The sequence below is a fragment of the Heterocephalus glaber genome, unplaced genomic scaffold (genome assembly GCF_053883595.1).
Source record: "Heterocephalus glaber isolate CG9 unplaced genomic scaffold, H.glaber_assembly_v1.0 deba00001532, whole genome shotgun sequence".
NCBI classification, from domain to species: Eukaryota; Metazoa; Chordata; class Mammalia; order Rodentia; family Bathyergidae; genus Heterocephalus; species Heterocephalus glaber.
In genome coordinates this window covers 5,413,272-5,424,556 of record NW_028258330.1, presented here as the reverse complement: position 1 = coordinate 5,424,556, position 11,285 = coordinate 5,413,272, and the positions used below count along the sequence as shown (strand labels likewise).

General features: G+C 50.9%; 1 protein-coding gene across 3 annotated transcripts in view; it reads right to left on the bottom strand.

Moving 5' to 3' along the window:
- Positions 1 to 5,818: 5,818 nt before the first annotated feature.
- The window catches only part of Snx5 (sorting nexin 5), a 20,381-nt gene continuing 14,914 nt past the window's right edge, over positions 5,819 to 11,285 (bottom strand). For all 3 annotated transcript variants that reach the window (XM_004840861.4, XM_087188637.1, XM_087188638.1), the window contains 7 exons: positions 10,172 to 10,277; positions 10,014 to 10,089; positions 9,559 to 9,598; positions 9,388 to 9,474; positions 8,287 to 8,446; positions 7,487 to 7,572; positions 5,819 to 6,444 (listed from right to left, as the gene is read on the bottom strand). In XM_004840861.4, coding sequence (XP_004840918.1) covers positions 6,394 to 6,444; positions 7,487 to 7,572; positions 8,287 to 8,446; positions 9,388 to 9,474; positions 9,559 to 9,598; positions 10,014 to 10,089; positions 10,172 to 10,277 — 606 coding nt within the window. In that variant the 3' untranslated portion in view covers positions 5,819 to 6,393. The remainder of the gene's footprint in view (positions 6,445 to 7,486; positions 7,573 to 8,286; positions 8,447 to 9,387; positions 9,475 to 9,558; positions 9,599 to 10,013; positions 10,090 to 10,171; positions 10,278 to 11,285) is intronic.

The following is an 11,285-nucleotide window of genomic DNA, read 5'->3' as shown; positions in this document are numbered from 1 at the left end:
CCACAGGACTGAAACCCCTGACCCTTCCCTGTCGGCTGAGTGGGTGTCCAGCAGGCAACCTTCTGACCACACGCCACCCTCAGAGTTGCCATCACCACTTTTCTGATGCTATCTGAACATGCATCCCAAGCCAGGCATGGGCCTCCATGCCTGTGACCCTAGCACTCTGGGAGGTTGAAACAGGAGGCTTAAGCCCAGCCAGGGCAATTTAGCAACTTAGTGAGACCATCTCCAAATAAAAAATAAAAAGGAGCCTGGGGGTATGGCTCAGTGGAAAGGCCCTGGGTTCAATACTTAATACCACAGAAAAAATAAAAAAGTGTCCCCAAGGACCCGTGAGGCTGGAGTAGCAGGTCCTGAGGCCATGACTTCACCTTCCCTGCCTGTTGTCACTGTATCTGAGGCTCTCACCGCCCCGTGTCTTTATCCTGTAAATATCCCCAAACCCTGTCCACAGGGGCATCCTCATCTTGGGCCTGTCTTGTTGGCCATCTCATAGTGATGAATTCTCTCATACAAGATTCATTGCTCCAGGGATCAGCTGACCGTGGAACAGGAACAGCAGGCCTCATGGGGTGACTGGTCCACCTGCATCCCCATGAAGCCCCTGTCACATGCAGCTCAGCAGAACAGGTCCCCACCCCACCTCCTGGGGTCTGAGGGAAAATCCAGGGGGGTTGAGGGGACCACGGGGCAAAGTCTCCAGACCTCTCAAAGACTGCTTGGAACACTGCTCGGAGAGGACTCGGCAGAGATGTCCATGGGGAGGTGGCTGGCCGGGGCTCCGGGAGGAGAGTGTGCAGGGATGCAGGCTGGCGAGCCACTGCTGCTCTGAGCTGCAGTGTGGCCCCTGAGTCATCTCCCAGGGCAAAGGCCCCTCCTGGACACCAACTCCCTGCACCAAGGGCCTGTGGCAGGACGAAGCTGTGCGCAGGAAGCAGAGGCAACCTGGCTGGCAGGGCCTTCAGGACAGCTGACTGCTGCAATGCTGACCCTGGGGACCCACAGGGCCCCAGGCTTCGGGTCACAAAGGCTGATCCTGGGGGCAACACCACAGAGGACTAAGAATAGTGGGTGAGCTGGGGTCTGGAGCCCAGGGAAGGAGCTTGGCCCACCACAGTGCCAGAGCACAGGCCCAGCACTCTCAGAACAGCCACAGCTGTTGCCTCTGGCCATACCATGGAGATCCCAGGGGACTCTTCTGCGAGGTGGAACCTAGGACTCAGTGCCAGGAAGAGGTTACTGTGCCTGAAATGCAGCCCAGGGCTGTGTTTATTAAGGCATCACGGGGACTCCTTCCAAGGTCCTCACAGCCCCTCCAGCTACTTTGGAAGCTGAATGCCTGGATGATTCAGACAGCAGAAGTCTTAGCCTAAAGCAGCCACCTGGAAGGTGAGGGGGCCACCTGCCACACCCAGGTGTTCCACCCATCCACTCCCACATATATAAACTGGGTATGGTGGTGCACCCCTGCAATCCCAGTACTCGGGAGTCTGAGGCAAGAGGATCACCAAAAGTTAGAATTTCAACCCCATCCTGGAATACAGAGTGAGAACTTGTCTCAAAAACAAACAAGCATGGGGCCGGGGATTTAGCTCAGTGGTTCCACTGCCTGCCTCAAAAGCGCAAGGTCCTGAGTTCGATCCCCAGTACTGAAAACACAAACAAAAAAACGAAGTATCTAACAAAGTAGAGGGGAAAGAAAGGAAAGTAGTGGGGAGGAAGAGCGCATGTTCATCCCCAGCACAGCCAACACAAAAGGTACTCTGACAAATGGCATTGAGTGGACAGAGGGGTTGTGGCCTCCGGCTCTGTTCCCACGCCAGCTTCAGGAAGCTGCCTGTGCCACTGGCCAGGGCCTCCCATAGTAACGGAGCCCCAGTGCTGGGGACAGCAGAGGAGGCAATAAAATTTGAGGGGGAGCAAATTACAGAGGGTGCGTGGGAGGGGCAGGAAGGCCTGGAGTGGGAGACCTAGCCTCTCATTAGCCCAACTCACAGTAAGGCCCAGCCCTGGCCCTGCACTGTGTCACCTCTCTGCACCTGGCTCTCCTCAGCTATGAAGCGGGGCTCAGGAGACCCCCAGCTCACAGGGTGCAAGGCAGATGCCAAACAAGTGGGACTGGGACTCCCAGGTGTGGTTTGGATTGAAAATGTCCCCCACACTTGAGCTAATGGCCTTTGGGAAGAGACTACTCCATCAAGTGGGTTAATCTACTGATGAGTCTATGATAGCCTCACTGGGAGGGGACGGGGATGGGAGGCAGGTGGCTCTTTCCCCTCCACTTCCCGACTGCCACCCTCTGGTCATGAGACCTCCACTGTCACCTCAGGTTTGAGACAGTGAAGTCAAAGTAAATCTCTCCTCCTCCCCGCAGGCCACTTTCTGGAGGGCCTTTGTCGAAGTAATGGGTAGCAAACACAACTGGATACTTGGGCTGTACCTGGAACCACTGAGATCAGGATCTTCACAGGTAGGAGGCAGGGACAGTCCAGGCCTGGGGACAAGGAGCAAAGATCCCCGAGGCAAGAGAGAGCCTGGGTCCAGGAACTGTGAGGAGCCCTGGCTGACATGGAAAGGGGTGGAGGACAGCAGAGAGAAGGTGCCAGAGGGCGGAGTCTCAGCTACAGCTCCCAAGGAATGCACAAAACAAGTACTTCATCCACTTGGGATGGTGCCTGTGGGTCAGGAGCCTGGACAGTAGAGCTGGGCATTCGGCTCAGTGGTACAGCATCTGTGTAGCATGCATGAGGCCCTGGGTTCAAATCCAGCACCAGGAAAAAAATAATCCAGAGAGTTGTCTCAATGCTGGCTTCAGCTGCAAAGATGTGTTTCTATGCCTACACCTGGTGCTGGAGTGGTAGAGCACATGCTTAGCATGCCAGAGGGCCTGGGTTCCACCCGGGGCATGCAAACCAAAATTAAACAAAATTTAAAATTAAGTTCTTCATCTGCACCAACCACATTTCAAATGCTCAGAATAGAACTGTCAGGATTGGCGCCCAGTGAAAACCCAGCAGATCCTCACAAGGGCTTTATCTCTTGTCCCCAACTGAAGCAAGCACATCCAGTGAGCTTCATTCCTCCCACTCCCTCCCAGTGCCTCAGCACCTTAATGAAATCCAGTTCAGGGTGGTCAGGAGGTGCTACAGGCAGGCATTGGGAAAACAGCAAGGCCGCTGGGATTCCAGCAGTCTCCAGCTGACTCAGGATTTCCTGTCTTCTCTGGCCTCAGCTGCATGACCAAGGGCGACCCCCGGGCTGCTTCGTTAGTGTGCCCACTTGCACACTCACCAAAGGCTGCTTTTGTGCACTCTTCCTCCACTCCTGGCAGTTATTTTTGTTGTTTTGTTTTCTGAGACAGAGTCTCACTATGTAGTTCCGGCTGGAAAATTACCCCACAGAGTTCCATGAGGGCTCCATGGCAGAGCATTTGCCTGACATGGAGAGGTCCTGGACTTGAACCCTAGCACTGCAAAACACACCCAAAAGGGCTGGAGATTTAGCTCAGTGGCACCGCGCCTAACTTGCAAGTGCAAGGTCCTGAGTTCAATCCCTGGTACTGCCAAAAAAAAAAAAAAAAAAAAAAGGACCACACCCAAAAAACAAAACCCCCCTATTCCAAGGGAGAGACAAGTACTAGCTGGAAACCTCTGGAAATGAACCCAAACTCACACCATGAATCATTTGTGAATCACATAGTGTGATAAAATATGGGACTTTCTACTGTATCAATTTTTTTGGTATCAAGAATTGAACTCAGGGGCTCGAGTCTGCCAGGCAGGTGCTATACCACTGAGCTACATCCCTGGCCTTCTACCGTATTAATTTGTGTATCATCTAAACCTCTTGCCAATATGTATTACCTTTCTGGGTTTTGTTTGGGTTTTTGAGACAGGATCTCACTATGTAACCCAGGCCAGCCTTGAACTTTGAAGCGATCCTCTTGCGGGGGCCTCCCAAGTGCTGGGATTACAGGTGTGTGCCACTAGGCCTGGCAAACGTATTACTTTATAGTTGAAGATAAAGATTAAAAACAAAAAAAGGCAATGATGGGGAAAAAATAAGAACCAAGATACATCATGTAAAGGTACAAGATCCCAATGATGAATGTAACTGTATTGTATACCTAAAATGTACCAATAAACCTAAAAAAAAAAGGGCAGGGGAATGGGGAAAAACAAGAAACAAGATACATCATGTAAAGGTACAAGATCCTAATGATGAATGTTAACTGTACTATATACCTATAATGTACCAATAAACTTAATTTTTTTAAAAAGCAATGAAACTCTCAACATGGAATCATTTTGGGTAGCCCAAACTGAGTAGCAAAGACACAGACTGTATGTGGAGGGTCACATGGGTAGAGGAACCCCCATCCTGGACCTCAGCCAGCTGCCTGCAGCTCCACTGCCCAGCTGTGTTCAGCCCCTTCCAGATCTGTCACAAAGGTGGCTCTAAGTCCCCAGTGCCTCACAAATGGAACAGACAGCCTGGGCAGGAAGGTCGTGGCCTATAGGCCTGGGCAACACCCAGAACCAGAGAGCTCGGGGGCAGGTACTGCTCTCAGCTGCACAGGCCTGGTCTGCTGCCTATGGGAGGTTGGCAGCACCTGGTGCTCACTTCCTCCCCTGCTGAGAATGCAGAATTGCCTTCCATGCACAGCCCAAAACCAAGGCAAGTAGAGCATGAGACAGCTCTCTGGACCAGGGGGCTCTTGCCTTCCTTAGAAGTGTTTTGCTCGGGCCTGGGATTTAGCTCAGTGTTCTGCCACCTGGCTCAGAAACGCAAGGTCCTACCAGCCATGAGGACAAACCCACCCACTCTCTGGGAAGGCCCTGGGCTGCTGGCTTCCCAGCTGGGCCTGAGTAGAACCTTCGTCTGACGTAGCACCTACTCCGTATTGCCTTCAGGTCCCGGGTATTGGTGGCCTCCATCAGGCCAGTCAGGCCCCAGGCAAGCAGCAGCATCACACTGCAGTCCTGGTCCCTACCTCCCCCAGCATGGATCCGACTGGAACAAACCCCCAAGACCCCAAGGCCAGCAGCTCACTGAACCAGGTTCTGCCACTGGGTGCTCACAGGTAGCCCAGCGTCCCCCCCCCAGACAAGACTGGCTACACCACTACAAACAGCACTAAGTGAATGCAAGGAGGCAGACACAGGAGCTGAGTGCAGCTGTAGCAGCTAAGCCTCCATCCACACATTTTGCGCTGTTTCCTGTACCTATTCTGTAGAGGCAGAAGGCTCCATGGGCAGAGCTGAAGTCACAGCCAACTGTAAACCAGCCCAGGAGACCAGACTCCAACCCCAGCTAACATAAACGCTCCAACAGTGTTCAATATGCAGTTTTTGTGGCCCACCCAGTTACCAGTTACAATAGGAGCTAAAGGTTGTGGTGGGTGACAATCTTACCAAGTAGAAAGGTAAAGTGTCAGTGGAGACAGCTGGGCAGGCCCCAGCTCAGGGGTTCAGCGTCAGCTGGAAAGGAAGAGCAGCCCAGGCAGCAATGAGCCCTGCGAACACAGCAGCATACACCAGGCTGGGGACAAACAGGCCCAAGCGCAAGTTCTCCCAGGGGCTGGGGCTGGGCTCAGGAGTAGAGTACAGCCCAGCAGGTGGTAAGCCCTGGGCAGGCTGTGGATAGCACCTGCCCTACCCCAAGAGAACCCTTAGTAAAGGACTGGTCAATAGGCTTCCAAAGTGGTACCATTAGAATGACAATGAAGCCCTCTCACCACGCCCAAGCCTCACCTGAGCTGCAACTGTGTTCCAAGGACACATCTGGCCTTGTCACAAAAACCACTCGGCAGCAGCATGATTCACTGTTTTATTTTACATTTTATAAAAACAGGAGCCCAGACACACACCCTGCCACCAGGGAGGGGCTCACATTTCTGGGCAGACCTGGCCACCCTGATGGCCCAAGAGCCCCAGACATCTCTCCCGTTGGGTATTTACAGCCCAGTACAAAGCAGGGCTGCAAAGGGCATATGGAGACGAGATCTTCCTGCCCTGGAGCACAACACCCAAGGAGATAGGAGAGCCATGGAGACTCCTGCTGCACGGAATGTGTCCCCTGCAGTGAGAGGTGCACCTGCCTGTGAACGAGGCTCCTCTCCTCCGTGACAGGAGAATCCTGTGGTCAGGTGCTGCCACACTGAGGTATTAAATGTAGAAGGAAAGATTAGTCATTCCAAGTGGCATGCGATAAAAATGTTTAAACCAACATGGTTAAGTGTTAAGATTTTTAGAAATCAAAATATTTATTCACATAATTGTAAGCTAAAGTCAAAGCTAATCATCTCCTATGGCAATGACTGAAGTGCAAGTGACGCTGGCTTCACATTTGTTTTCTTCTTTCCGGCGGCGAGAGAGGGCTGGTGTCAGATCAGTTATTCTTGAACAAGTCAATGCAGCTCTGCAGGAGGGAGATGTTGTTCTGGAAAAGGAAACCACCAAGGTCAACCCTGATCAGTGAATCCATTTGAGAACCCAAAAACTGTTGTGACACACCCAAGAATGAAAAGCCAGGGGCGGCAGCGCACATCTTAACCCCAGCCCTTGGGAGGCTGGGGCAGGAGGACCAAGAGCGTGAGGCCAGCCTGGCAGCCTAGTGAGACTACCCCAGAATGGACCAAGGACCAATGATGTACACCAGCGGACAGCACTGGCCCAGCACTGGCAAGGCCCCGGCTCCATGCTCAGTATTGTCCGCCCTGTTATGGGTGAGATTATGGATAAAATTACAAATCGTAATCTAATGGCTGCAAAACTTGTTACTGAGTTCTTACTTTAAAGGCATTTGTTTGGCAAATGAGAAGAGGATGTAAAAAGGATGATATGTTAGGTACATGTGCCCATAAAAAATTACCCTGGGCACAATTTATGTATGTGACCCTGTAAAGCTCCAACATAAAGCTGACCCAAGAAACCAAGGGAGCGAACACATCCATCCACATGGCATCAAGTGCACGCCCTGCCGAGCCCTGCCCCAACAAAATCAAAGCAGGCACTGCCAGTTCCTCACTCCAGGCTGACCTAGAAGCTGGACTGACAACAGCCTGGAGGATGGGGAGTAGAGTGCGCCCAAGGAGACTGAGGAGTACCGCACCCCAAACTCAACACCCCAGTGGATCTGCCAGGTACTCTCCCACTCCTATGCTCAACCAAGCTGTGGGGGTCAGACACCACAGCAGGATGGAAGCTCTGCTTCATCTTCACCAAATAGGAGTCCTGGAGCACAATGGGCAAAGAGAACAGCTTCTTCTAAAAAAGTGCTCCATGAAAAGCCAAGGCATTGAGAAGCCTGCAGGCAGGGCCCCTCTCTGTGGGGAAGGGGACCACTCCAAGAAGGCTCTTCCCAAAGCCCTATTTTAGGGTCCTAGGGGTTCAGCTTGCAGCAGCTAAATTACCATGAAGTCCACCACAGGGGACAGAAAACACAAGGCTAGGGCCCAACCTCCACCTGCAGCAGTACTTACTCTGGCGTGCTTTATTTCCAGTTCCGACATCTCAATCAGATTCTTCCTAAACGCCGCCACTCTCTTCCGTTTGAAATTCACCAGTTCTACAGAAAGAAAAAGGTCAATGCTTACCAGTCAAGCCAAGCTCAGTTTCCACTCACTGGTGCCTATAGATCTTTCTTTTCTGGCCGCGCTGGGGATGGAACCCAGAGCCTCACACATGCCAAGTAAGCGCTCTGTGCAGAGCTACCTCCTCAGCAGAAAGAATAGCAGTGTTTCACCACTCTTGGTTTGGTAGGGAAACTTGGGTTTCCCTACTTCTGCATAGTAGGGAAGCCAGGCACCTGACTGGGCAGTTACACCTCATCACCAAGGAGGGGTGAAAACCATGAGGGGACACGCAACCTAAACCGTGTCTTCGCACAAGGAAAGAGACCACAGAAGCCCAGAGACCATCTACTTGTGAAAGAAATGACCTTTGGAAAGGTCATCGCTGCTAAGATAAATAAGCAAATACTGGTCGAGGTGGAGGCCAGCAGCAGCTAAGATGACCAGACATGAAACTTAAGATTTCTGGGATGGAAGACTGTGTACACAGCTGAATCCCATGTGATCTAAAAAAATCAGGCATGCGTGCTTATGAACACGCATGCCAGGGGGGAAAGGGTGTGCACTGACAAAGACAAGGACAGGTGCTGACAGCTAGTGACTGGCTGAAGCATGAAGGTGGTTCTGTACTTATGTGCAATATCCCTCTCTAAAAGTTTTGGAAAGATTTCCAAATGGAACACAAAGCCCCACAGAGCAGCCCTGCTCACCTTCTTTTGCAGACTCTGAGAGCTGCTCAAATTTCTGGCAGCACGCCTGCTGGTGCGCCTCGGCCACCTTCACATCTCTGCTCTTCAGCCGGGCCTTGTCCAGAGCTTTGTTCGAGTTCTCGTAGTCAATGAGGGCTTTGGTACGTCTGTACAGGAGGTCCTGGAGGGAGAGCAGCAGTGACTGCATAAAACCCTCTGGGGAACACAGCAGGAGTAGCAGACAGCTACCAGCCCAGAGGCCAACACAGCACCCACACACTGCCAGAAACACATGCGTGAGAATCTTCCTTCACACAAGATCTATAGAAAGGGGCCGGGGATTTAGCAGTGGCATCACACCTGCCCTGCAAGCACAAGGTCCTGAGTTCAATCCCCAGTACCACACACACACACAAAAAAAATCTATAGAAGGGATGCACAACTCAACATCTGAGAACTTTTTCAGAGCTTTGTGCAGATCAGGTGAAAAAGCCCAGGGTAAAGACAAAACACACCCAGTTGCCACTGGGTAAGTCATGGGGATGAAGAACATACAGCCTGCCCTGCAGCCCTGCTTCTGAGAACCCACACTCCGGTCCCACCTGGCCTGAACAGATTCCCTGAAATCTCACAGCGAAGTAGAGGTTCCCACAGCATCTAAAATAGGCAGTGATGTGATAAAATGGATCATGCTGTCTCTAAAACATTCAAGACTGGCAGCCGGGTGTGGTGGCACACACCTGTAATCCCAGCACTGGGGAGGCTGAGGCAGGAGGATCACTGCAAGTTCAAGGCCAGCCTGGGCTACATAGTGAGTTCAGGGCCAGCCCGAACTACAAAGGGAGACCCTGCCTCAAAAAACCAAAAAAGACTGGCAAAGAATTATTGAAGCTCATTGAAATTATTGTATGTACCTGTATTCACATGTAAAATAAACTCTTATCCTGTAAAACTAGAGGACACACTATAAATAGTAATCTAAATGTTACAAATCACCCAGATGACACTAAGCAACGTGTCAAAAGGCCTGTGTGTGCAATGTGTAGGCAATGTGTGAGGCATATAACAAGTCTGAGAAGTACCAGCACCTCCTATGGAACAGCAGCCAAAGGGACGCCTCACCTTGGCAGCCTCAATGTTGAGCATGTAGTACCGGAGCAGCTCTGTCAGCTTTAAGTCTTCATCCGAGGAGACACGACCCTCCACTTTCTAGTTAAAAAAGGAAAAGGTTACTATTAAGGCAGATGTCTACAAATTACTAAATTTATATCATCAAGAACACAAAAATCTTACCCGAAGTTTTTCAAATAGCTCAGCAACCTTCAATAGGTACCTGAAAATGCACACAAGACAAAGGTGCCATTTAAAGGCCTAAACTGTCTATGTGATATGATCTTATCAATACTCGAACATGTGAATGTCTCCCACCAGAAATACCCAGAATGGAGAAATTGTGAAAAACTTAGTAGTATCTTTCTAGGGTCGGTTTCATAACCAAATACCTTCAAGAAAGTGAGGGCATCACCAAGCCAAATGGTGAGAACCAACTGCCTGAGGACATGGACCAAACTCCTCTCAAAGGCACACAAGATCACTGTACTGAGGAAACATTCAGTGACAGGACAAAAGGCTTTGACAAGAACTGCATCTGCTGACCTGCAGAAGAGCCCGCTCAGTTCCCTGAACTGTCTCAGACCCATTATCTAAGGGCACCTCTCAGGCTGGGAAATGCTTCCCTACTCACTCACTTCTTGATGACAGTGGGCTCCTCCAAGGCCAGGCTCTGCAGACAGGCCGCTGTGTGGATGTAGTCATCTGCGACACCTGCAGAGACAAGCACAGCCCTTTGGCGGAGTGGACCAGGTGCAGGGTGGAGCTCAAACAGCCAAGAGCGGAGGGCACTTACTTTTATGTGACCGGGTCATCCTGTCAGCTTTGCCACAGGAGTCCTTGATCCTGTTGTAGTAGTTAACCAGGAAGTTCTTCTCCTGCTCAAAGAAGTCATCCACCTCCTAAAGAAGGAAAAGGAAACACAAGAAGAAACCCCAAGAACATGAGGATGTGTTTTGCATTAGAATAAACCCTACGGGGGGGGGGAATGGAATTAATATGAGAAAATGAAAAAACAGAAACAAAATCTTTGTAAATAGGGAGGGATGGAGGGGTTGAAGACAGGGAAGGGGGGAAAAATAAGAACCAAGAGAGACTATGTAAAGGTGCGTATCTCCAAATGATGAATGTCACTATATTGTACACCTAAAATGTACCAATAAAAGGATATACAAAACAAACACAAAACCCTACGGTAGGGAAGTCTGTGAGTCAGAATGTACACCGCTACTGACTGGGACTTCCACATCTAAACAATACTATATATCTATGACTGGCAAAACCGGGTGCTGACAGAAAACATCAACAGACAGCCACCATTACAAACAGTATTTTCCAGGGCCAGTAACGCTGGTGCCCCAAGACCCAGCGAGTCTACTCTGGGGCAGCGGTCCTGCAGGTGGGAACATGACCCAGCTGTGGTTGCTCATCCGTATGCAGGTGGATTTGTTAGCTTTTAACCTGGCTCACTTCTAACTGAGGCAATCCTGCTCATCCGGCAGGCACTGGTGAGAGGCCCAGCATCCCCCGGTGCACAGACACAGGGTGTCCACAACCTTGAACTGTGCCAGTCTCCAAACTTCTGCTGTTCCCTCCCCGCGCAAGCCTGGACGGGCAAAGCCTGACCCAGAGAGCAACTGCGAAGGCCACTCAGCCGTAAGGTGGGCGAGGATGAGAGTGAATGCATCACAGCTAGGGGAAAGGAGAGGCGGGTTCTGACCCTTACACAGCACTGCCCAAAAGGACAGGTGAAACTAACATTAGCATTTCATTTAAGTTTACCTAAAAATATAATTACAGGTAAATACTAGTGAGACATTTTATGTTCTCTTCTTTGTACCAAGTCCTTAAAATCCTGAAAATGTAACCGTGTCAACACCAGCCACTAGGGAATGGCACGCAAGACTGAT